The sequence below is a fragment of the Drosophila yakuba genome, chromosome 3R (genome assembly GCF_016746365.2).
Source record: "Drosophila yakuba strain Tai18E2 chromosome 3R, Prin_Dyak_Tai18E2_2.1, whole genome shotgun sequence".
Classification (NCBI taxonomy): Eukaryota; Metazoa; Arthropoda; class Insecta; order Diptera; family Drosophilidae; genus Drosophila; species Drosophila yakuba.
The window spans coordinates 9,233,460-9,257,656 of NC_052530.2; the positions used below are offsets into that span (position 1 = coordinate 9,233,460).

General features: G+C 44.9%; 6 protein-coding genes across 26 annotated transcripts in view; 3 read left to right on the forward strand and 3 right to left on the reverse strand.

Annotated features, from left to right (window-relative positions):
* LOC6536097 (zinc finger protein zfp-1) overlaps positions 1 to 11,020 on the forward strand; it is a 28,952-nt gene extending 17,932 nt beyond the window's left edge. For 4 of the 19 annotated variants that reach the window (XM_039375493.1, XM_039375494.1, XM_039375496.1 and 1 more), the window contains 9 exons: positions 3,462 to 3,951; positions 4,048 to 4,408; positions 5,029 to 6,766; positions 6,833 to 7,010; positions 7,082 to 7,246; positions 8,195 to 8,645; positions 8,768 to 9,293; positions 9,761 to 10,015; positions 10,081 to 11,020. In XM_039375493.1, coding sequence (XP_039231427.1) covers positions 3,462 to 3,951; positions 4,048 to 4,408; positions 5,029 to 6,766; positions 6,833 to 7,010; positions 7,082 to 7,246; positions 8,195 to 8,645; positions 8,768 to 9,293; positions 9,761 to 9,802 — 3,951 coding nt within the window. In that variant the 3' untranslated portion in view covers positions 9,803 to 10,015; positions 10,081 to 11,020. Of the gene's footprint in view, positions 1 to 3,461; positions 3,952 to 4,047; positions 4,409 to 5,028; positions 6,767 to 6,832; positions 7,011 to 7,081; positions 7,697 to 8,194; positions 8,650 to 8,767; positions 9,294 to 9,760; positions 10,016 to 10,080 lie in introns of those variants that run through there. The other 15 variants (XM_039375502.2, XM_039375503.2, XM_039375510.2 and 12 more) reach the window with 11 other exon arrangements.
* LOC6536098 (enhancer of yellow 2b transcription factor) lies at positions 10,884 to 11,633 on the reverse strand. Of its 2 annotated transcripts, XM_015192081.2 has the most exons (4): positions 11,436 to 11,633; positions 11,235 to 11,373; positions 11,063 to 11,180; positions 10,884 to 11,009 (listed from the first exon to the last, which is right to left on the reverse strand). In XM_015192081.2, the coding sequence occupies exons 1-3, from the start codon at positions 11,510 to 11,512 to the stop codon at positions 11,088 to 11,090; spliced, it is 309 nt and encodes a 102-aa protein (XP_015047567.1). In that variant the 5' UTR covers positions 11,513 to 11,633; the 3' UTR covers positions 10,884 to 11,009; positions 11,063 to 11,087. The 2 variants fall into 2 exon arrangements, with proteins under 2 accessions (XP_015047567.1, XP_002096706.1); XM_002096670.3 differs by having other exon boundaries at positions 10,884 to 11,180; positions 11,436 to 11,632.
* A 2,896-nt stretch (positions 11,634 to 14,529) lies between these two features.
* On the reverse strand, positions 14,530 to 16,787 carry LOC6536099 (tubulin alpha-1 chain). Its single transcript, XM_002096671.3, has 2 exons — positions 16,634 to 16,787; positions 14,530 to 16,134 (listed from the first exon to the last, which is right to left on the reverse strand). Exons 1-2 carry the CDS (start codon positions 16,634 to 16,636, stop codon positions 14,785 to 14,787), a joined length of 1,353 nt encoding a protein of 450 aa, XP_002096707.1. The 5' UTR covers positions 16,637 to 16,787; the 3' UTR covers positions 14,530 to 14,784.
* A 377-nt stretch (positions 16,788 to 17,164) lies between these two features.
* Positions 17,165 to 19,975, forward strand: LOC6536100 (terminal uridylyltransferase Tailor). Its single transcript, XM_002096672.4, has 9 exons — positions 17,165 to 17,359; positions 17,720 to 17,839; positions 17,896 to 18,328; positions 18,392 to 18,616; positions 18,675 to 18,781; positions 18,837 to 18,972; positions 19,031 to 19,207; positions 19,262 to 19,463; positions 19,585 to 19,975. The coding sequence occupies exons 1-9, from the start codon at positions 17,261 to 17,263 to the stop codon at positions 19,784 to 19,786; spliced, it is 1,701 nt and encodes a 566-aa protein (XP_002096708.2). The 5' UTR covers positions 17,165 to 17,260; the 3' UTR covers positions 19,787 to 19,975.
* LOC6536101 (dephospho-CoA kinase) lies at positions 19,952 to 21,011 on the reverse strand. The gene is made up of 3 exons (XM_002096673.3): positions 20,804 to 21,011; positions 20,428 to 20,719; positions 19,952 to 20,368 (listed from the first exon to the last, which is right to left on the reverse strand). The coding sequence occupies exons 1-3, from the start codon at positions 20,913 to 20,915 to the stop codon at positions 20,062 to 20,064; spliced, it is 711 nt and encodes a 236-aa protein (XP_002096709.1). The 5' UTR covers positions 20,916 to 21,011; the 3' UTR covers positions 19,952 to 20,061.
* A 521-nt stretch (positions 21,012 to 21,532) lies between these two features.
* LOC6536102 (THO complex subunit 4) lies at positions 21,533 to 24,161 on the forward strand. 2 transcript variants are annotated; one of them, XM_015192082.2, is made up of 4 exons: positions 21,533 to 21,965; positions 22,464 to 22,665; positions 23,007 to 23,204; positions 23,296 to 23,462. In XM_015192082.2, exons 1-4 carry the CDS (start codon positions 21,720 to 21,722, stop codon positions 23,352 to 23,354), a joined length of 705 nt encoding a protein of 234 aa, XP_015047568.1. In that variant the 5' UTR covers positions 21,533 to 21,719; the 3' UTR covers positions 23,355 to 23,462. The 2 variants fall into 2 exon arrangements, with proteins under 2 accessions (XP_015047568.1, XP_002096710.1); XM_002096674.3 differs by lacking the exon at positions 23,296 to 23,462 and adding an exon at positions 23,631 to 24,161 and having other exon boundaries at positions 21,534 to 21,965.
* The last annotated feature ends 36 nt before the right edge of the window (positions 24,162 to 24,197 follow it).

A 24,197-nucleotide genomic window follows, 5' to 3' on the forward strand; every position in this document is an offset into this window, starting at 1 on the left:
ATGAATGCTGGAAAACAAAAGGAGCGCTCAGAGGGAAGACACCTTCAATTACGCCGGGCTTCGCCCCTCGCCCGCATCCACTTTCCCTGCCTTCCTTCCACTCCAATTGGCCTTAAAACGCATATATCAGAGTTGTGACACATGGTGCTCGATTATTGATTAGTGTAAGTGCCATTAAGGGCGGACTTTAATCGTACTAGTCCTCCTTCTGCTGCTTTATCCAGGACTACGTGACGGACCAGCAGAGGGGATTCCGGGCAGACAGCTGTTCGCCTTATCCTTAGCGTTTCCCCTTTAGAGGGTAAAAACTTATCCCGAAAACAGTACGGCTTCGCTGGCTGGGATATCGCATTGTATCCTGGCCCGGGTCGTTTCCTTTTTCTGGCCTTGTCCAATACAGTGAGCATGGCACATTTGCGCCTAGTTTACGACAGCTGCCGAGCATCTTCCTCGCTCCCTCGTGGCAACATCTTGAGCTCGTTCCTCGGAGCTACCCTTACATTTTGTTGCCTGAGCTGGCTGTTGCTTCCTGGCAGCTGATTGATCCTCGCTTCGATCTTGTTACAGCTGCCGATTCTTAGCTCCCAGGTAAAAGGGCCGTTGTCCTGTCTTGGGATCTTTATTTGCTCACCTTTCATTTCGGCTGTCATCTTGTTGTTTTTCGTTTGTTCCAACTCTTGCTCTAATTGTTATTTTTATTGGCAAGCGCGGTATAGTTTTTTTTTGTTCAATAGTAGAATAAAGAAAACATTTTTTTAAGCAATGCTTTCTGGGAATTCCTTTAATATTTATTTTGGGCACTTTATAAACAAGCTCTTAGGCTTTAAAAAAAGGCTTATTTAATTTAATTTACAAATCATCTAAGTGATTAAGTGATTTCCAAATACCCAGAAGGCACTTATCAAAATCCTTTCCTGTATTCCCTTTGATTGTCCCATAGATAAGTGGAGGGTTTTAGTTGCCCTTTTGCTTGACATGCCTTTCCCCACTTAAGGCCTTAATTCAATAAAGGATACACGAGACGTTTTGTTTATTCGTTGAAATCTAAGCATATCCTTTTGATTTTGCTTTTTGTCAGCAAACGACTATGTTTCCTCAGGCATTTACAATAAAATAACGCTAAATTCAATTTAAATAATTCTATCGTTTATTTGGCGACTTCTTTGTTGGGTTCTTGGATATTTTTATCGCCTTTGCGAATACTTTCCGCAAAGGGCACAAGGACAACCCTTTTATGCGACCATAAACCCACAGCATTGTTTGCCAAAAAGCGAGGGAGAATCGCGAAGGGGTAGGAGTAAGCATGCAGTCATTCGAGCGCAGACACGCTAATATAATATTTATAGTTGGTGTTTTGCTTCCGGCTGCCTCAGCTTAGCTGGGCTCCTTTTATTGAATTGAATTTGTCGCACAATGGAAATAAAATTGAAATGTGTCCAGGAAGCGATTTCCGAATGCAAAGCACGCTCAAGTTGTCGAAAAAAATATTTCAGTATAGCATAGGGGTTGCTTCGCTATCCTGATTCCGCTTCGACTTCAGGCCATTAGCTGCAGCAACAGGATAATCACAATTGCGGCAGCTGGCAAGCAAGAGAACCTCAAAAAGCAGAGGGTTAGAAAACAATTCGAAAAGCTTGACAAGCGTACACAACTTGACCATGAAAAAGGATTAACTCGATTTTCAATTATAAAACATGTCGCATCTAAACTTTGGTCTACGGTAGAACATTTAAACTGTTTTCCAATACTTAACCCATTAGAAATTATTATTTTTGATTGTTACTTGATGTTTTTATGTAACAAATGGTGGTTTGAGTCGTTCCTTCATTTCTTGACCTTGAACTAATGAGGCATGAAGGTGTTTTTGTCGGTTTTGGAAATTTGACACCGGAGTTTTTCGGAGCAACAGACATGCACTGCCACCTTGTTGTTGAGAGATCCCAATTAAACGGGATTTCCTATTGGAAAAACCATCCATCAGGTGGCAACGCCGTTCATAGGCTTTTCTTTTTTGTCTACGTGACCAAACTTCATTGCATGTGGATGTGTGTGTGTCATGTTGCACTGCCAACCCCGATATTAAACAACAACAACAATAGAGAGGAAGTCTGACGGCACAGCGAGAGAGACGTAGAAGCAGCTAGTAACAAAGAAAGAGCGTGAGAGGGGTTGGGCAAAATCGAAATGAGCGGAGTTACTCTCTTGGTAGGCTTTGCTCTTTATTGTTTTTTGTGCATTCGCTGCATGTAACATTTGTTGCCCCACACAAACCGACATATTAATATACATATAGTACATAATTGAGCTGCATGTGGCAACATATGTCGAGGCAAAACCACAAAAACACAAACTTACAACAGCAAGAACAACAAGAAAAACTCGCCCAGCATTGCGGCCACATTTGCTGCAGCTGCAGCCTGGGTGTCTTGCATTCTTTTTGAAACTCTGACTCATTTACTTGTTCCGTTCGTTTTTTGTTTTTATATTTTTCTCCTTTTTTGTGTGTGCAGTAACATCACCGATAAGAGCTTTTGAGTTGCATTAATGTGGCAGCCCTTTTTCTTTTATCTATATAGAACACATCAGTAGGTTGTGATCACAGCCTTCTCTTTCTGTCATCCACCCGCATGCATTTGCTGCAGCAACAACAATTGATTGCTGTGATTGCTGGCTCAGCAGAATAGTTTAACAGTCTGTTATGGGCCTGTTCATCAAGCTGTGCTCTCTGGTGTTTCCCAGTGTCTTGTGCGATTGTTATTCCTCTGCCTCCGTTGGTGATGGTGTTGTAAACATGTGTTTACATGGCTCACCACCAACCGGATGTGGCTAATGACCGCAAAGCTAAAAAGCAAATCGGCCGAGGAGCAAACACCATTATTTACACCGATATGGATTCCCTCTTGAGAAACTTTGGAAAAAGTTTTGACGAATGATTTTTGAAACGCTCAGCTATCGGAGTTTGGCTAAAATTTTTATAGTCAAGAAATACACTAAGAGAGACTTTCTATAAATAAAATATATTAATTTTTACCTATGGTGTAATCGAAATGTTTGGCAGCTCGATACGTCTTAAAGTAAACAATTTCCGAAGTAGTTCCACTTATCAATATTAAAACCGCCTTTTAAACCGTGTGATAGCATATAATGATGTCGTAATCCCATTAACATTATCGCAAAGCTATGCCGGAAATACCAACTATGACGTTTATATTTGCATCATAAGTACTTGTCGTAAGTACGTAGTTTTTTGATGCACAACCATAATAACCTTCACCTCTTTTATAGTCTCCCTTTCGTTGTGCATTACGAATTACAACTAAGGAAATAGAATTTTTAGTTGCCAGATTCGAGAACGTTATCGTGGGTTTTAGGTTTTTATCAGCTAGTTTTATTTACTTGTGAATCACAAACCAAGCATTCACATACTAATTCACCACTTCCTGCCTTCTTTTCGCCTGCAGCAACGTACCGAACTCAGCCCGCCGACCCACCAAACATCCGCAACCGCCGAAGTAAATGCACCGCTGGCCAGCTCGACGAGTGCATCCATTGCGGTAACGGCGAGTGCGACAGCGGCATCTGCCACTCCGGCAACGGGCACCACTACCTCAGGCAGCATTAGCGGCAATGCGGGCTCAACCTCCAGCGGTAACAGTTCCGGAGTTTCGGCGACTGGAGGATCACAAGCCGCAGTGGGGTCTGGCGGCTATTCAAAAACAGAATCAAGCAAGTCGAGTGGCGCCGCAAGCGCAGGCAGTGGCAACAGCAGTAACACGAGTAGCACAAAGCACGGCAGCAGCATCAAGGACATTAGCAGCAGTGGCAATCAGCCGCCATCGGCTGCGAGCAGCAATAGTGCACCCAGCCTTTATGTCTCCGTGCCACTGTCCACGGCCAACGTACCTGGAATCAATCTGCCGACTAGCAGCACTAGCACTAATACCACCAGCGGTAAGTTTAATAGTGCAGACATATAAAATTGTTTGTAAATAAAAGAGCAACATCTTAAAAATGTTCTTCTTCTGTTCTTCTGTTTTTTTTTTGCAGAATCCCATTCAGCATCCTCGCGCAGCAGTGGCGCACAAACCCAGCATCAGCAGCAGCTAAGCAATGCTTTGGTTGGTCCGTCAATGGGAACAGCCGCTGGGTCTTTTCACGGCGGAACACTCAGCAGTGGGTCCTCGTCGGTCATCCAGCACCAGAGCGGAAAGTCATCGCCGGCTCTGGGCACTCTAGTCAGCGGCAACAGTGGTGGCAGTATAATCTCCGCCAGTGGCCTTTCACTACCCAGTGGTAACCTCACTGCCACGACCACGGAGAGCGGCAACTTGAAGATTAGCTATGAGAAGCAGACGACACGAGTGCAACAATTGCAGGGCCAGGAGGCGCCACCGGCCAGACGCAGCAGGTATGTGTGCTCTACAAGAAGTCTTCTCCATTAGTGGCATTATCCATTGCTTTTTGTTGCCTGTGCTTGCTAGTTCTTTTAGTTTATATTAGATCGTAGATATATCTTTTGGGAGCCTTACTTTGCCTTTTTTTGTTGTGTTGCTGGAAGTGTGCAGATTGTTTAATGTCCTCATTTTCACTTTGTAAGATTTGGTTACGTTCCGTTTTAATGGAATCGAAAATGATGTGAGGATGCAAATTAATGCAAATTAAACAACAAAATGAAACAAATCTTAGGGAGAATTTAAATTTCGTGAAAGATTAAAAAAAATCAAATGAAAGTACTAAGAACTTCCTAATTTATTAATTATTTGTTTCTTGTTCCATTTCCGACAAAAGATTCAGAACTTACTTCAAAAACACTTTGTTTTCCTTCAGTTGCAACTTATTTTCTGCAGCAATACTTTTCATTTCAATATTTCGTTCACTTGTGTTTATGTCCACCCAAATTTGAAGAACGAAAAGTCCGAATGTGCGATCTATAAAAATCACAATTTTTGTCTTTGTCTCTCTCTCCCGTTTGCTTAATGTCTTCCTACACTATACACTTTTTAATCACCCAACCAACCCCCCACGTAGATCGCGCTCCGGTGAGAGTGGCAGTAGTCACCACCATGTCCATGCCCATGCCCATCACCACCACCATCACCCCACCCATCACAACAGCCATCACCAACAAAATCCACAGCAGCAGCAACAGTTACACCAACAGCAGCAGCAAAACGCGTCATCACAGCCGCACTCCTCCACCAACTCATCCTCATCCTCCACCACTTCCACCTCCTCGTCCTCGTCCTCGTTATCGGGTGGAGCTGCACCAGCCATATCGTCCTCCAACTCCAAGGGTCCCTCGAGATCGGGCAAAAAGCGTGGGGCTGCGATAAATAAGAGCGAAGGTGCGACGGTGGCAACAACGGCAATACCAGCAACTGTTGCTGCCACACCAGTCGAGAAGCAGAGTCGCCACAGCTCGCCTCACTACAGTGCAACCCCGACCCCTCCACCAACATCTGCGTTACCACCAGTTGTATCCTCGCCGGTGGTGATGCTGCAATCTCTGTCCTCGTCCTCGGTAGATTCCCCGCCAACAACAGCATTTGTTGGGGCGACTTCAAATAGCCGCAACACGCGCAATAACAGTAGCAATTGCAATCACAATGGCGAGCAGACATCCTCGTCCAGTTCGTCCTCTTCGTCCTCGTGTTCGGGTGGGGGCACCAGTGGTGCGGTTAATGTGGTAAATCTGCTAGACTCTCCGGTTAATATGTCAGCTTCAGGGAACTATCGCAGCAGCAGCAACTCCACAGGAAATGCCTTGCCGGCTGGCAGCAACGCCAACCAAGCCAAGCCTCTGAACAAGAAAATGTTACGTGCACAGCAAACGCAGCTGTATCAGCAACAGCAGCATCAGCAACAACAGCAGCATCAGCAATATGCACCCCCCGCTAGATCCATTTCCCCTAATCTCAGCTCAGCCTCAGCTTCCAACTCAGCTAGCTTTACGCACATGCAACAACAGCAACAGTCACAGCAGCAACATGAAGATCTAGAGATTTTGCAATTCACTAACACTAATACAACTGCCTCTTCCAATACGCCCACGTCAAAACCCAACAACAGAACGCCTGATCTGAGCACGGCCAGCACTTCATCGTCATCGGCAACTGCAGTGCCCGCGACAACGTCTCCCTTGGTCGTACTGAACAACCAATTGCCACTTAACTCGGTGGCAGCTAGTAGTTCTGCCGGTGGTCTTAAGTTTACCTACGAGAGTCAGACCCAGATGGACGTGCCCATGATGCCTGTGAGCGCCATAAAGGATTCCCCGCCCAGTTCGCCCGGCTCGGAGATAGGATCTAACATGCACTCCGCAACTGCAGCAGCCGGTTCCCTGGCTGGAGCTCCAACAGCGGCGGCTGCTCAAACTGGAAATGTACGGAAGCGTGGACGCAAGGCCAAGGACGCCACAATAGCTGCAGCAGCGGCGGCAGCAGCAGCAGCAGCTGCTCTCAGCAATGCTCAACAGGATCTCAAGGATGTGCGCTTACTGCAAAATGGAGCGCCGAATGCTTCGGGCAATCCATCTAGCAGCACACCAACACCTCCTGCGACTCCGGCTTCGTCCAATGCTGTCACCTCAGCCAGTTCGATCATTACACATACGGCCGCCCATATGCTGGGCAACCAGATCAACCCAAACAGCAGCGTTGCCCAGAAGCTGTCCGAGCAGCTACATATGGAGGTTCAGGATCACTCGATCTACACTCCCGATTCAATAAACTCGCAGTACGCTGGAGTTCCGTTTCCCGGCAAGCAGGTAAGAATCACTATACAGACTTTTATATGACACAAACATCAAAAATAATGTTTCCTTTTCTCCCAGCGCAACTCAACGGCCGTGCCCAGCAACGCCACACCAGCTCCGAATCCGCTGCAGTCGATGTTCAGTGGTGGTGGTATGAACGGTAACATGCCCATTCCGCAAAGTCTGGAGCAACTGCTGGAGCGGCAGTGGGAACAGGGCTCCCAGTTTCTCATGGAGCAAGCGCAGCACTTTGACAGTGAGTATGAGTCGAATATAGGGAGCTAAATGATAGTTTTTGTAAATTAACACTAAATGTCTCAATCGCAGTTGCCTCGCTGCTAAATTGCTTGCACCAGCTGCAGAGCGAAAACCTCCGGCTGGAAGAACATGTGACCAGCCTTATAGCGCGACGTGATCACCTGCTGGCGGTCAATGCGCGCCTGCAGATCCCCCTGAATACCATCGCAAGCAACACGAAGGCCGAGGCGCATGGTAAGTAGGGAAGGCGCCTATTCTCTCTTGTACTTGGTGTCGGCACTTGCTCGCTCCAACTATGTGGCACTGGAGGAGCCCACATCCCACTTACACAGCCACTGCTCACATACCAAATTTTGCGTTTAGTTATCTGTACATCCATTTTTTTGTTTGGTATTCCTTGTACATACAAATCTACTTCGCGTTGTAGTCTTAAGTAACTTATATTAAGTTAACAACTAATCTGGTTACAAATGGTCATCCTTATAAGCAAATTATGTACATACATATATACACAGCCACATGCTGTAAATGAAATTACAGATTGTCGCACAAAATTAGTGATTGAAATATTAGCTATTGCATTTATCGACCACATTGACAACTCGTCACCATTTTAAACGGAATGCTTCTCAACCCTTATCATCGAACCATACCACGACTAGATAACTTTCTTTATTTATACTTTTAAGTTAGTTATATGTATTTACAAAAAAAATACAGATCTAATTATACTTAATCTTGTGACGAGATATGATTTCCTTGGCCAAGTTAATTGTTAAGTTCTTTCGATATCTAAAAGCTAATATTTTTCGATTTTATTTATTTACAAAATGAATAAAATGTTTAATATATTAAACACAAAACCAACACAAATTCTAAATTTATTTACTTAAGTTGTCGTTATCTGTACCCATAGTTTTCAGATTTTGCTTAACCAAATATTAACACGCTGGGTTGATGGTTAACTTCAGATCAAAAGCTGTTACTTTTAGTTACACTTAAGTTCGTTGTGTTGCTGTCTGTTGCATGCAGTGAGGAAAGCCTCACATCCGCATACTAAGTTCAATACTTCCCTACCACACGCACATACCAATTTCAAACTAATACCGCACAAATATACAAACTTCGTGGAAATGGAACAGCAACAACGGGGTTCTCACAATCTAACCAAAATGCTTACAGCCGCCATATCAACAACGGCAGCTCCAACAACCACATCAACAACCTCAACAACAACAGCAACATCAACTTGTACAACTTCTGTCATTTCCACAATAGCTTCCAGCGGCAGCAGCAACATCGGACTCGGCAGCAACATCAGTGCCCTTAATGCGGCCACAACAATCGCAGCAGCCGTCTCACTGGCAACAACGGCCATCAATACCACCATCCCCACCATGGCTAATAGTCGGCCTACAGTGGCTGCTGCGAGTTCCAGCGGAGTGCTCGACTATCGCGGACCAGGTGCCACCAGCAACAGCAGCAATAGCAACAACAGTAGCAATACAATTAGCAATAGTGTGAGCAACAGCAGCAGTAATCCTACAAGCTCTTCGAGTGCCAGCGGACCGCCTGCTTCATCGATGTCGATCTCCGGCATAAACATGTCCAGTGCAACTAATTTGGGAATGAGGTGAGATTTGCCTTATTGAACTCAAAAGTTCAATAGTTCAAGCACACACACCTTGAATTACAGAATAAAGAAAACGTAGTATGTGCCTAATCCAAAAACATTTTTTGACACAATTTGTATAGACACGTGTCTACGGCCCATGCGTACAACAATGCTGGCAACAGCAGCAACAGCAACAGCAACGTTGGGAGCTTGAATGCCAGTAGCGCCATGAACAGCAACAGCTTGCATCACCAGCATTCATCGCAGCAGCAGCAGCATCAGGCGCAACATCAGACGCATCCTTTGCAGCAGCAGCAGCCACAAGTGCAACATCATCTGCATCAGTCGCACCACACCAGCGCTGCTGTGGCAGCCGCCCATATGCTTGGCGTGGGAATGAGCCTGGGCGCTGGAGGTGGTGCTGCCGGTGGAATTGGACGAGGTGGGTCAGCGACAGCCATGGCTGCAACAGCAGCAACAACCACAACTACTTTTACGACCACAGCGGGCACGGGCATGGGTCAGCAGCACCACCACCCACACCCACACCAACATCCTAGCATTCAGATTCAAGTGGGTGGCGGCGGCGTTGGCGTTGACGGTTTAAGTAGCACCTCCTCCTCCTATGCGGTGCACCACGCGGCTCTGTACAGCACGCATCATCAGGTAGTAGAGTGCGTGCGAACGAGTTCCTGTGTGTGTGTCAGTGTGATTGTGGGTGCATGTTCTTGTCACATGAGAATCCATAATCATAAGCACGTGCCTGTCATTCGTGCATTCTCCTCACCTTTTAATTTTGCGGCAGCTCCATGATCATCTACGCATTATTCACCCACAGTCAGTCAATAAATCGATCAGTCACTCAATCGGAAAAGGGCAAGAAATTACAAAACACACACACGCCACTATTTTGAATTCATCCGCTTATATGCCCATAGAGTTCATTGTTAATATACCATTGCTGTTGGCAGCTAACCCGAAATTGTTTGTTGTTTTGTGTGCCAGGCTGAAAGAAAAGATCAAGATATGCTTCCATCAAAACAAAATTGTTCAAGAATAATTCAAAGACTAGCCTAAAATCCTTAGTGTAAGCCTGTGAATGTCTTACTCATCCATGACCTTTCTACTTTCAGTCCCAACTAAGGCGCGACGATAACCTCGCCAAAACCAGCTGAAAGTCGCACAGTGAGCAAGTCCTTCAGCAGCCGCAGCAACAGATAACGATAAAGAGAAAGCAGTCCCTGGCCAAACGAGGAGTCCGTCATAGCAGTACCAGCAGCAGTAGCAGCAATCACGGCAGCAAAAAACTGCCTCAGCACAGCAAATACAACAAGCTGAATCCGGCAGTGTCTAGCAGTCAGCAGCTAATCGAAAATAATGAAGATGATGTAGGTGCTCGACATTTAGCTCACGCTTTTAAGACCACCTTATTAAGACAAATCTGTAATTACAGCTCAGCAGCAATAGCAGCTCTTCGACCTTTTCATCCTCCTCCCAGCAGCAATCCTCGGTGGACTACGAGGCAGAGGACGAGAACGAGGAGAAGCAGCGCAGGCCGTTGCATAAAAACGACAACGACAGTTTGCTGCATGTTCAAAATTTCCTCAAGTGCTTCGGACCCAATGCTTATGCATCGACAAAACCACCCACTCCATCGCTCGCGTCAAAACCTTTAGCCTTTGTAAAGTCCCCTGCCGGAGTGCAACTGCGTGCCTCCTGGTGCCAGAATTATAGCTCTCCAGTTAATGTTAATGCAGTTCAGCCAGAAACCTCAATAGTACCATCACAGGCGGATAACCGACAGCCGACAGCCGTAGAGGAAAACACAACCACAACCACAATTACTGCCATGTTTCAAGCCCAGTCCAGTGCAAGCCACAAACCAACCAAGTTTCAAATAAACACAAAGTTTTTGCGCAAACCACGCAACAAACTGCTGAAAATGCTGCCGACAGCAACGGCAGCTTCCGCGGCGACTGACTTCAAGCAAAACGAGCAAATGGAGGAGCAGCCGCAGACGTTCAACGATGATTCCAACGCCAAATTCAAAGACTTTTCAATCGACTCGTTATTGAATAAGTAAACGTAAAACATTTACGGAGTAGCACCTACAGTTTAGCCTTATTATTTGTAGCATAATAGAAGAAATGCAAGCAGAGCCCAACCGCGTTCCTAATTTTCCCCACATAACCACCACAAATTTTGTTTAGCCAATCGAGTACCCATACCATGAACATAGCGACAACGTATTCTAACTACAATTAACTACAATTAGGTTGTTTATTTATTACATGCATATTGTATAACTAATGGCGCAACTCATAACTAGCATAAGTATGTAAATATCTACCGAAATACGATAATAAACCACAAACACGTGTGCTAGAATTTAAGACGTGCAGTTTTAATCCGTTAAATGCTCAGCTGAACACTACCTTCTGAATGGGACTGGAGGGGCAGTCAGTTCTTCTCCGGAGGAAGCGAGGATTCCAGGGCGGCGCGCACGCGCATCAGCATCTCCTTTTTAATTACATCAGGCACCAGAGCGCGAGCCTATATAGTTCTTAATTGATTTAGAAAGCGCGAAAATAGTGGACATAAACCTACATGGGGGACTATTTCGGCAGCCAGTTGGTCGCGGCTCAAGTTGGCCACTCCGCGCTCCTCGATGGTGTGGCGTATCATTTCCTCAATGTCCTTGCGCCATCCACACTCCAAAAGTCGCTTCTGCAGCAGATCCTTTAAGCTGTTAGGGTACCAAGCACATCCAGAAGTAATGGCAACCGAATCCTCGTAAGAAATACTTACGCGACGCTATCGCTACCGCTTAACTTAAGATCATCCACAGGATCGGGATCGGTTCCAGTTTCCTTGCTGTTTGGCATGGTTTAAGTATGTGTTTTTCAACAGTTCGGTTGTCTCCTATATTTTAAAAAATATTTTATTCCGGGACATTGGATTTCGTATACAAACTGAACGCAGTGTTTTGACAATAAACTAATTCTAGGGAACTTTGCAATGCAGTGGAACTAGTTTCAAATGCAGCACCGGACTTGATTTTCCTCACGATCGCATTGTCACGACTTTAAGATCAAATACAAACAAATAAATAACTCATTGAATTTGTATAAAATTGATCAAGCGTGAGGTATTTTTAATTTAATTATATATACAACACCCTTTCTTGTACTGAATCGTACTAAAAATATGTACTGATATTTCGTTCTTCTATAGTAATAAAAAAAATTGTATATATTAACATATAAAAAAAAACCCTATATAATAATCCCTATCCCTACCACAATATTTTTTTTTTACATAACGTGACATAATTTCGAAATATAGCGTGCCGTGTGCTTGTGACTGAAAACTATTCGTGCAAACTGTATACTGTATCCAAATCACATCTCTACAAGTGTATGTTTTTGTTTTGATTTGAAAACCTTTCCGCAATGGATTTGCTGAGATAATGGAAGCATGAGCATAGCTTTGATGGCCTTGAAATCGAAAAAGTGGGTAATGAATGGATAATGGACCATAAGGAAAGTCCTGGGCGCACTAACGGCGTAGTAAATCTTATGGGCATCCTTCTAAGCTGAAACATATCCTATACATATGTATATAAACATATATCTATACTCCTATACTGTTCTATTGATTGAAGATCTTGGCCTTGGTGATGCACGTCATGTGCATCAGCACACAGTTGAACCGGGCGATTGACAAGGATTTTTCAGTCGATAACCACAGCTGCAATTTGAAAGCCACCCGTTTATGTAATGGCCGTAATTCAATTCTTGTCGAACTTCAAAAACTCTGCAAGGGAGTTGGAGCCCTCAAAGAACCAACACTGCACTTGGTGATTCCGCCACATTTACGCAAGCTTCGAAAACTATGTTCAGATGTCGTAGCTGAGGAAGCAGCGGTCAAATCAAGCCAAAACCACACTGGGAAGATATTAAATAATTTATTAGATATTAGATACGATATTATATATTATAATTTAAATTATAATCCCCATAGGACAAAAATGAATTGGAAACATTTCTGCATACATTTGTAAAGCACCCCCAGCGATTTTTTTTAATATTTGATATATTGCTTATCTCCAACATAGAAAATAAGTTATTTGTTATTTGTCTTAATGAAAGGCTATGCGTTTAAAAACAATGACATTTAAAAATTTCTATTAGCCCTTTCTGTTTTTGAGTATTGAAATAAGCGGTACATATTCCTGTAACCAGGCAACTCTAGTGTAAAATAGGTTGGCAGCCCAAAATTAGCATGTCAAACAAATGTAGAATAAATTTCTACAAATGGATTTGTGGCATGTGTATTAAACAACTCTGTCTATCCCTTAACTTAATCCTAGTAAAGGCTGACCAACAAAATCGAACTTATTTTATGCTATTCTTATGACCTATTTTTAAACAGACCTTTTAAACTAAAGGAATACAAATGTGTACTGAATTTTGTTATTGGTTTTGATTTTGTACTCTGAAGCAGATTTGCCAGTACATTTGTTTCTCTATTTCCGAACTTTACTTTTTTTATCAGTCGTGACTGAGAGCTTGAATGTGGGCATCATCTAGTCCACCCACATCTGTCTGAACGAATATCTGTCAGCCGGTTTCGAAGTGTCGTCATTATAAAAATGCGTTGGCTTGACACCATCCATGTACAAATATAGTCATAACGCCAAAGCAAATCTGTGTTTGCAGCTGGCGCTGATTTCACGAAGCCAACTGTTTTCATTTATAGCTGAAAAAGCGTGTTTTAATGCTGAAACTATTTTAAACTAGTCTTAAACGTCTTCTATTGGGTAAACTATTCTTGCAACCTACTTAAACGGCAAAGGTAGTCACATTTCTTTGCATATTTGTAGTAAATGACGTCAGACATAACCTCAATGAAGGCGCCGGTCTCTGCATTTCCTATCAATGCAGTAAATGTGTTTTCATACATACATACGTACACATCTGCCTCCTGTGCTGCATTTCCTGCGCGTTTACATGGCTATTTTTGGAAATTCGATACCAGCTGCCTCCTCGGTCTGTTTCTTGAAAATTCCGCATTGGGCGCAAACGGAGAAGGCGGCTTACATACATATGTAGATTATATACCCACATAAACGTACAACACAACAACCAGCCGGTTTACCTAGGCTTCAATTTCGTTTTGGGAAATCAACCCCCATAAAAGTACATATACATCATGCACAAAGTACATACATACATAATATGTACAAACGCGGTCACTTAAATATATACATATGTATGCATTTAGCTCTAAACTAATTGCAAACTTCGGAAGTTCGCTGAAGCTAAGGCTTCATTTCTTTTCCTTATTATTTCAGGTATTTCGGAGTTACATACTTATTTCATGCAACGAAAATGACTAAGCTAGAATAATACATACATATGTATGTAAAAGAATTGTGTACGTTTCCCGATCTATGTATGTATGTGGAATCATTCCTGTGTTGCTATTATTTCGACCTCCACCGTAGTCACATACATATATGTACAGAAACAATTCTGTAAGTGTGTACACTCGCATGCTTGTCGGCAGTTAAGAAATGAAGTCATCATTTCGCTGAGCTGGCAACGATTATGCTATGGCCCCGAAAGGAATGACTCATCGTCCCACAGGATCGATACCACCAAGTGGAAAGCCTAGTGCATGCCAGACTGCCTCTTAAAGCGTGCTACACTTGCCACAAGCAGCAGGCGGAAAAGCGCAGCAGCGGCCCGAATCGGGGGAAAATAGAAAGCGCTAATTATAAACGAAGTGAACGGCAGCTCTGCTTTCCCGCAGTAAAAACCGCGTCCAATGACCCCATTCTTTCATTCCGAAATGTATGATCGCTGGGAAAGAAGAAGGCAAAGATAAACGAACAGGGTTTTCTTTTTGCTGACAACACTGAATCTGGCCGATTTTATTCTTGTACACAACTTATCGCCGAGTTAGCTTGGCTTTTCTGCTATACGTGTCTTTGTGGATAAAATACTATCTGGTTTTTCTTACAAGCTTCGTTTTCATACGCTTTACAGTGTTGCAGTGAATTTTTTGTTGCGATTGGAAGCGTAAACACTGATTTCGACGGTTTTCCCGCCCACCAATGACGCTCCCATCGAGCGTTGGAGTGGCGGCACGCTTAGTACTCCTCAGCACCCTCGCCCTCACCGTCACCAGAGTCCATGCCGACCTCCTCGTAGTCCTTCTCGAGGGCAGCAAGATCCTCACGAGCCTCAGAGAACTCTCCCTCCTCCATACCCTCACCGACGTACCAGTGAACGAAGGCACGCTTGGCGTACATCAGATCGAACTTGTGGTCCAGACGGGCCCAGGCCTCGGCAATAGCCGTGGTGTTGGACAACATGCACACAGCACGCTGCACCTTGGCCAAATCTCCTCCAGGCACCACGGTGGGTGGCTGGTAGTTGATACCGACCTTGAAGCCAGTGGGGCACCAGTCGACGAATTGAATGGTGCGCTTGGTCTTGATGGTGGCAATAGCGGCGTTAACGTCCTTGGGCACCACATCACCGCGGTACAGCATGCAGCAGGCCATGTACTTGCCGTGACGAGGATCGCACTTCACCATCTGGTTAGCTGGCTCAAAGCAGGCGTTGGTGATCTCAGCCACCGACAGCTGCTCGTGGTAGGCCTTCTCGGCGGAGATGACGGGGGCGTAGGTCACCAGAGGGAAGTGAATACGTGGGTAGGGCACCAAGTTGGTCTGGAACTCAGTCAGATCCACGTTAAGGGCACCATCGAATCGCAGGGAGGCGGTGATCGATGACACGATCTGGCCAATCAGACGGTTCAGGTTGGTGTACGTGGGGCGCTCAATGTCCAGGTTGCGGCGGCAGATATCGTAGATAGCCTCGTTATCGACCATGAAGGCGCAGTCGGAATGCTCCAGGGTGGTGTGGGTGGTCAGGATGGAGTTGTAGGGCTCAACCACGGCAGTGGACACCTGGGGGGCTGGGTAAATGGCGAACTCCAGCTTGGACTTCTTGCCGTAGTCCACAGAGAGACGCTCCATCAGCAGCGAGGTGAAGCCAGAGCCGGTACCTCCACCGAACGAGTGGAAGATGAGGAAGCCCTGCAGACCGGTGCACTGATCGGCCAGCTTACGGATCCTGTCCAGAACCAGATCGACGATCTCCTTGCCGATGGTGTAGTGGCCACGGGCGTAGTTGTTAGCCGCGTCCTCCTTACCGGTGATCAGTTGCTCGGGGTGGAACAGCTGACGGTAGGTTCCGGTACGGACCTCATCGACCACAGTGGGCTCCAGATCCACAAACACGGCGCGGGGCACGTGCTTGCCAGCTCCAGTCTCGCTGAAGAAGGTGTTGAACGAGTCATCACCTCCGCCCACGGTCTTGTCAGAAGGCATCTGGCCATCGGGCTGGATACCGTGCTCCAAGCAGTACAGCTCCCAGCAGGCGTTTCCAATCTGGACACCAGCCTGGCCAACATGGATAGAGATACATTCACGCTGTGAAGATGGAGAAAGGGAAAATGGATGATTAGTTCCACACCCCGAGAAAATCGATAATGCAGAGCCGCACCCAACATAAGCCGACCCTGGGTGCGAGTGAGACAGATAGTTATATGGTATACATAATTTTTTTTTTTGCTCTACTTCGGCGACGCCGGAATTTTATTTTCGCCATTTTTTTTCTGTAATTTTATCTAAATGCGCCTATACAAAATTAACAGATGTAATGGAAAATAATTTATTGCAGAAGCGTTTCGCCGGCAATGCACTAATATTTCTTGCTTCTTTTCTCCCTTTTTTCCCGTTTTTCCCCTAGCTTTTAATAGCGTTTTCTCTTTGCGAACAATAAAAGAAGCCCTGACGTCATCACTTTTCGAGAAAAACGCAGGCCGGCCGCCATTTTGACAAAAAGAAGCGTCGCGTTCGCCCATTGAATTTTGCCCACACAAATTTCTTCTACACATTATTTCAATCGATTTTTTGTTGGATTACTCACCATATTGAGTTTTAATGGAGGTGTTTCACACGCGACAAGGAAAATTCACAGAAATGTGTAGAGCTACGATTTCGAGGTCTGACTCAGAGAGCGTATACGTTCGAACTGCCGGCTATGAGGCTTGACAAACGTAAAACGGATATGAAATTTCGGACGCGGGCTGCTTTATATAGGCGCCGGAGCTAGAGACGGCAAGCTGTCGACTTAAATGCCGTATAACCGATAACTGGCAAGGAAGAGGCGATGACACTTGGTCACTCTAACTTTTGTTGCAGCGTTTTTCCACTAGCTAGGACGCAAATCAGGGTGAGTAACTTTGCTATCCCAATCGGCAGGCATAACCGGTTGCTTAATTGGTGAGTTTAAATAATATTTTTGGCCCATATTTTATAAAAGTATTTTAAAATAAATACGAATTGTTCTACAACAAATAAATAAAGTTTTTAGGAGATGCCAGTCGGGAAATTTCGAATTTCTTTTCGTTCGGTGGGTGTGCTTAATTAACCTACTTGTGGTCACTCTAATCGCAGGCCGCAGTTTACGTGTTTCCATCTTAACGCTGTATTTAACGCACGCAAGCTTACAGCCGTAATAATTTGAAAAGAAAGGCCCGAAGTCTTTGGCACCATGCGAATTGAACCTGGGGATTCGTTTTGGCTGGAAAAAGAGGTGTTTTCCAGCGCAGAAAGGCAGTACTATGAGACGATCAGTCGGCGGAAAACCAGTGTGAGTAAAAGCTGACCTTCGAAGGCGATTTCACAAGTAGCGTTCAAATGGAAGCGTTAACACCTTCCCGTAAATCCCTGAGCGCTCTCATATGAATTATTTTATGGGGACCTGATCCGGGCGACAAAGGCACACACATTTTCGTAAACATATCCACATAGCGGTATGATTTTGTCGCTTATAAGCACACGCACACCCACACTCATACACAAGCACAACCAGCCGGCGAACTTTGAAGTAGTTGGCAACCTAACAAAATTCAGCTGACTTGATATTTCGAATCAACATTTATTGGCAGTCAAATAAAGGCGGCAAACAGTCGAGTTGCAGAGAAGCTCACGTATTCAGTTCACTTTTCAGCTTCCTGACCCCGCCGCCACGAAAGAACCCGTCTGCGCGCCCAACATAGCCGCCCCGGCAAAAAAGGCCAAAAAGAAAAATAAGACGATGGCCGAGAAGGCGCCAAACAAACTGCTTTACGTGAGTACATTGCAATGGCATTGCCATTTCTGGACTAAAGCCCTCTGATCCTGCAGATGAATCCCCTTACCATGGAGGCGAACTTCTTTCTGGAAACCCTAAACGCAGTGAACCAGAATGCCAATCCGCCTCAGCTGGATCCGCACCTGGCCAAGCTGCTGGAGCGTATTATGGTGGGCATCGAAAACTACATGGACAGGAATCCCACATACGTTATGCCACAGGAAATGGCCGCACCGGGTGAGGGCGTGGCCTTTGTTCAGCCCAAGGAACTGCAGACAATTAAGCGCACATTCAACTGTAGTGCTTGCTGCAACCGGCTTGTGGGCACCACCATCGCAAAGGCTGTGGCCCACCTTTCGGAACAGCATCCAAACCCCAATCCCAACAATCAGCCAATCCAATCGCAACCGGCGCATCAGGCCAAACAGGAGAGAAAGCAGGCGCAGGTGAAGGCTCGTCAGCATATGACAGTGCAGCTGCCCAAGAGTAGGTCACCACTTCATGTATACAAATACTATCACTATATAATAATCAAATTGTTTATTGCAGAGGCCAAGGCAATGATTGTGGGAGAGATCACGAATGTGTTCAAGGACAAATACCCAATAGCGGACAAGCTAAAGGTGATTCCCGAGTACGACATTATCGAACAGGACCTGTGCAAACTTTTGTCGCCGGGCTTTCCCAAACAATCACTGCGAGTCTACAAGTTTGGCTCCCGCATCACAGGCATCGGAAATCGGTCCTCCGACTTGGACGTCTTTGTTGACATCGGTAAGTTGAGCCCTTGAATCCAGTTTCTCGTAATTTCTACTGGCTTTTGGATTGGCAGGCAACACATTTCACACGTTCGAGCATCGAGCTTCCAATGCTACCATCGCCAAGCTGCGGGCTATGAGGAAGTTCTTCTGCGTCAGCAACGATTGGCGCCTTATCAATGTGAGGAGTGCGTTAAAAAATAAATCTGTAATTAACAGTGTACTTTTCTGAACAGTTCATCGAACAGGCTCGCGTGCCCATAATCAAGACCTGCCATTTGCCCACAGGCATCGAGTGCGACATTTGCCTGAACAGCTTGGGCTTTTGCAATACAAATCTGCTCAAATACATATTCGAGTCCCAACCACTGAGTAAGCAGAAACGCACAAACAAAGTCCACGTAATCTCTTTGGTTTCGCTTCCATGCAGCTCAATATATGTGCATATATGTAAAGAACTGGCTGGAGCGCTGCAAGCTTACTGAACAAATATCGACGTACAGCATTACACTGATGGTGATTTACTTCCTGCAGCTCCAGAACCTGCTGCCTCCCATCGCCATACTGCAGATGGAGGAACCGGCCAATCAGGGCGTGCTTGTGGGACGTAAGTACATCGTTGTCTTTTTAGGGGATTCACCAAGTTAGGCGTCTCTTTCAGCGTGGGTTGTCAACTTTGCACAAAAATCGTTTAGCGAGCTCGGACTACAGCAATTACAGGCGACTGTCCCCGTCGTAAAGGGCTTCCTTCGAAACTTCTTTGTGTATTTTGCCAAATTCGACTACGAGCATTTCTTGGTCTGCCCATATTTCGGTCAGCCTAATGTCGAAATCCAGAAGTTCGAGCAGATGCTGCATGCTAGGTGAGAATATGAGTTTAAAGATCAAAAATTTATTTAAAGCCGTGAAGTAAAGATATGTTTGAAAATATTTGTAAACAATTGATAGTATAGAAATGACAAAAAGCATTATCTCCGTTACTAGGTATTCAGCATATGTGTCGGAGAACCCTGACTGCTCCCTCCAGCTGAAAAAACCGATGGTGGTACAGGATCCCATACAACTTAACCACAATGTGACGAAAGCTGTGACCAAATTTGGACTGCAGACGTTTGTAGACTACTGCCTGCAGACGGCGGAGCTGCTTGAGGACCCTTCCACCAATTGGCGTCAGCGCCATACATAATCCAGAAGTTCCCCCTGATCAAGCGGTTCCTCCATCCAATCTCAAGGCACCTTCGTCGTTGGTCTGTTAGCCTTCTACCTTGTGAGCGCGGCATACCCATGTAGGTTTGTTCAGACTGTAAATTGAAGGCGGTTGGCACGTCTCGACAATATACAACACACAAAGTATAAGTGACTTTTGTATATTTCACTAACAAGCGTTTAAATTGTATAATTGGTTTGGTTTCATTTGCATTAACACGTAAAATAGCGTCGTATGGCACGCACAGAAACGGACTACATCTGCCAGGATTCGGGCAACCGATTGAACACCTTCAAAAGCATATATATTGTAAAGCCCACGATTAGGAACAGCCCCAGGAAGCTGATGCGGTTCAGCCAGTGCTGCTTGGAGTCTCTCATCAGGTTATAAATGCTCATGGCCGAGTTTTCCGCCTCCTCCACGGTTCCGTTATTATCTATGACGAAGTGGGACTTCTCGCACTTCTTGTCCAGCGGCATTTGCGAATCGACGCGATGCCGCGCTTCCGATTCGGATAGCTCATTGCGGGCCATTAATCGCTCCAGCTGCTTGTCCGTGTCGCTGCAAAAAGAGGGGATACAGTTGAGCCCTAGCATACTAAAGCTATAAACCCAGCCTACCAAGTTACACAGACGATCTTGTGTATAAAGTCCATCAGGACACCGGTCTCAAAGAGCAGTGGCAGATCCAAGACGATCCACGCGTGCCCCGAGACCAGCAGTTTGCACACCTGCCAAAAGATCTTGCGATGGATGGTTGGATGGGTAATCTTGTTTAGCTTTCCGCGAAGCTCTTTGTCCTCGAAAATCATCTTCCCCAGAACGGCGCGGTTGATCTCCTTGCTCGGCAGGAGGACCTCATCTCCAAAGACTTCCCGAATCTTCCGCCAGCACGGCTGACCTGGTTCCACAACTATGCGAATAAGTACAGGAAATTAGCGTAAATGGTCGTTAATTACGGGGCGCAAAGCGGATGTGCTCCACTTTCTGAACTTACTTTCCCTGGCGATTTTATCGGCGTCGATGACTTGAATACCCTGGCGTTCGAACACTTTGCTGATGGTACTCTTTCCCGTGGCGATGCCACCAGTTATCGCCACAATAAACATTATTAAAATACAGTTAAAATACTTTAATTCTATGGTAGGAATGTTTTTTATCGTATTGTTCGTTTTTTTTTAAGAACTGAACGTACAGTGTGACCAAGTCATTCCCAAATAAATACGTTTGCTAGAATACTGAAACTCGCGAGCACAGTAGGTCAATTCGGCAAAACTGTTGTTAAAAATCATTTGTTAAAAAATTTAAGAGTATTTATAAATGTTTAGTATGTATAATAAAGATTTGTCTGTGTCCCGAAAAAAAATTTATTTTTCCATTTTGGGTTTTCAGGATTAGTTTCATACGTATATATTAAGTTAATAATAAAAAGAAGAAATTTGACTTTATATGTTTTTAATTCGTGTATTAAATTAAAACTTCAAAAATAAAAATCCAATATTCTTTCTTGGGCGTGTATAACTCCAAAATACTCATGGTCCAAACGAACATCGTCGTTTTTATCGCAATATATTGAAAAATGGTTTAAATCATTTTCAAAAGTGTATATTCCTCATTTATCTGAAAAAATTAATGAAATAGTTTTCAATATTTCCCTATTTCACCGTTTCATTTTGATTGCCAGCTGGTCGTCGCTATTTTAACGCACACCGTTACTTAACACTTTTTTCCCGAGAACCAAGATGGCGATTGTGTAGTTCTTCGTGCGTCGTTTTTGCAGAGTTTTGTGAAATTCCACGCGCTCCCTTAAAAAAAAACATATTTTACACGTCCTTCGGTTGCAAGCAGAAAGCAAACCTTTCCACATACTTCAAAAGATCTCCAAGTAGTCAGAAACGCACGAAATAAACAAGATGGTGGACAAAATTGAAATGAGCCTTGACGACATCATCAAGTCCACTCGCTCGCAAAAAAAGCCGCAAGCCGCCCGAGGCGGACCAGGTGGCGCCCGAAAGCCGGGCGGCCAGCAGCGTACTGCCAGTAATGCCCGCCGTGGCGGCGCTAGTGCTGGCGGGTCGCCCAGGAAGCCAGGAAGTGCGCTCAAAGGTCCGCGAGGAGGGGTAGCAGGCGGAGCCGTTCAGAAGGCCAAGTTCCCACGGGTAATTCATTGCGTTTCAATGGCCAAACGGAGCAGCCGGAGCAGATCATCCCCGTTCAGTTCACCAGGACAGAGTACCCAAGCAAGTGTCTTGCGGCCCATGACCCGCACAACAGTGCTTGGACGCGACGCAGACTCAGATTCAAAATGAAAATCAAAATGGCCACCATGCGCCTTCCAACGGAGGGAACAAATCTTCGAGCCCGAGCAAAGCCTTAAGTTCAAGTTCCTTTAACCCCGTTTTTACAGAATACCAAACAGACCGCACCTGTGTCTTAATTAACTTTCCCCCACGTCTCACGCTTCACGTTTCCCCGTGAACTCTACCCAGTTAACAAGCATTTCTAGTGTCTCCGCTCAATATGGCTGTCCTCTTGGGGCTAGGATACGATGCAACTGCTACTGCAACGGCTACTCCCGCCACATACATATAGTTGATACGCCCAGCGTTCGAAGAAATACCCATCTACCTTCTACCTAATACTACCCCCACCTCTAGGGCGATGTGAACAGCGCTTGGAAGCACGATATGTATGACGGACCAAAGAGGGGAGCCGTAGGTGGAGGATCCGGGCCCACCCGTCTCATCGTCGGCAACCTGGACTACGGCGTATCCAACACGGACATCAAGGAGCTCTTCAACGACTTTGGGCCGATGAAGAAGGCGGCAGTGCACTACGATCGCTCTGGTCGCTCGTTGGGTAAGTTTTATTACTTCACCAACTACATGTCGCTAAGTAAAAAGTTTCGGTAGATGCTGTTCATAAAATGGCGGCATTAAGGTTAAGGAACAAACATACCTAATAATATATATAAATTTCGATTGATAGCAGATCTGATTATCCAGAGACAAAGCGGATTTCATTTGTTAAAATAAAGCTTTAGTAAATTGATTTTTGCTGAAATTTGCAAACCATATAAGGTCGCAGTATAAACTTTATTATGAGACCAAGCTAATTTGAATTATTTTAGAGTTAACAAAAGCATAACCTTACTATTAAAACCATTGCAATGTATTTTAATTATTCCCGTTTCTTTGCAGGCACCGCTGACGTGATTTTTGAACGTCGCGCCGACGCGTTGAAGGCCATTAAGCAGTACCATGGCGTGCCTTTGGACGGACGCCCTATGACCATTCAGCTGGCCGTCTCAGATGTGGCCGTGTTGACCCGTCCTGTAGCCGCCACCGATGTCAAGCGTCGCGTTGGTGGTGCTGCATCAGCTCCATTCAAGCGTGGTGGTGCGTATCCAAATATTTCAGCAGGGACCGTGAATAATGCCCATATTTGTTATTTTTTACCTCAAACATCGTTCATTAAAAACCATTTCAGATCAATTTTGGATCTATGCACTCCCACAAAGATTTTTAAATGCTTATTTATTTCGATAAAAACCTATTTCTTAGGTTTCAATTTTTATAAGTGGATTTTATGTTTTTATTTTAATGAATGGACTTAAGTGAGTCATTGACATCTTGATAAAAGATATTTTATAGCGATGTTTTGGCAAGTGTTTCTGTAATTATTCGATCTTTTGTTTCGATTCAGTACGATATTAGTTGGGTAAAATACGTTAGTTTAGTTTTAATAATGACTATGATTACGGTCCCTGAAGTTAAACCCTTGCTCCAATCCTTACACTTCCATTCCGAACTGTTTTTCTTTAGGTGGCCAAGCTGGTGGCTCGCCGCGTCGTGGCTTCAAACGTCCAGTCGGAGGCAAGCCGGCGGCAGGCGGCCAACGACGGGAGCGCAAGGCACCCCCCACTGCCGAGGAGCTGGACGCCGAACTGGACTCGTACATCAACGACATGAAGATCTAAATAGTCAATAGTCTGAATTAGTCTTACAAGAACAAAAAAGAAACACAATCCCTAGTTTTAAGCCTACCATATGGACACCCCCGCTTGGTACATGAATGCATCCGGATCGTCAACGCCGCGCCCAGGAGCAGATCTAAATATTGTTCACTTTAAGAACATCAGACATCAATACCTAAATCCCACTTGCGCATGTATCCACTTATTGTTAATTCTGTCAACGCAGCGGATGTTGGGATAAGTCAACTAACTGAAATACATTTGATGCTGTATTTATTATATATAGAAATACGCTTTACAAAGTTCGACGATTAATTAATGGACACTTGTAATTCTAAACTGAAGTGTAATAAATACTAGAATTAATTTCGTGACCAAATCGAATTGTCTTTACTGACTCAGCAGGCGTATAGGA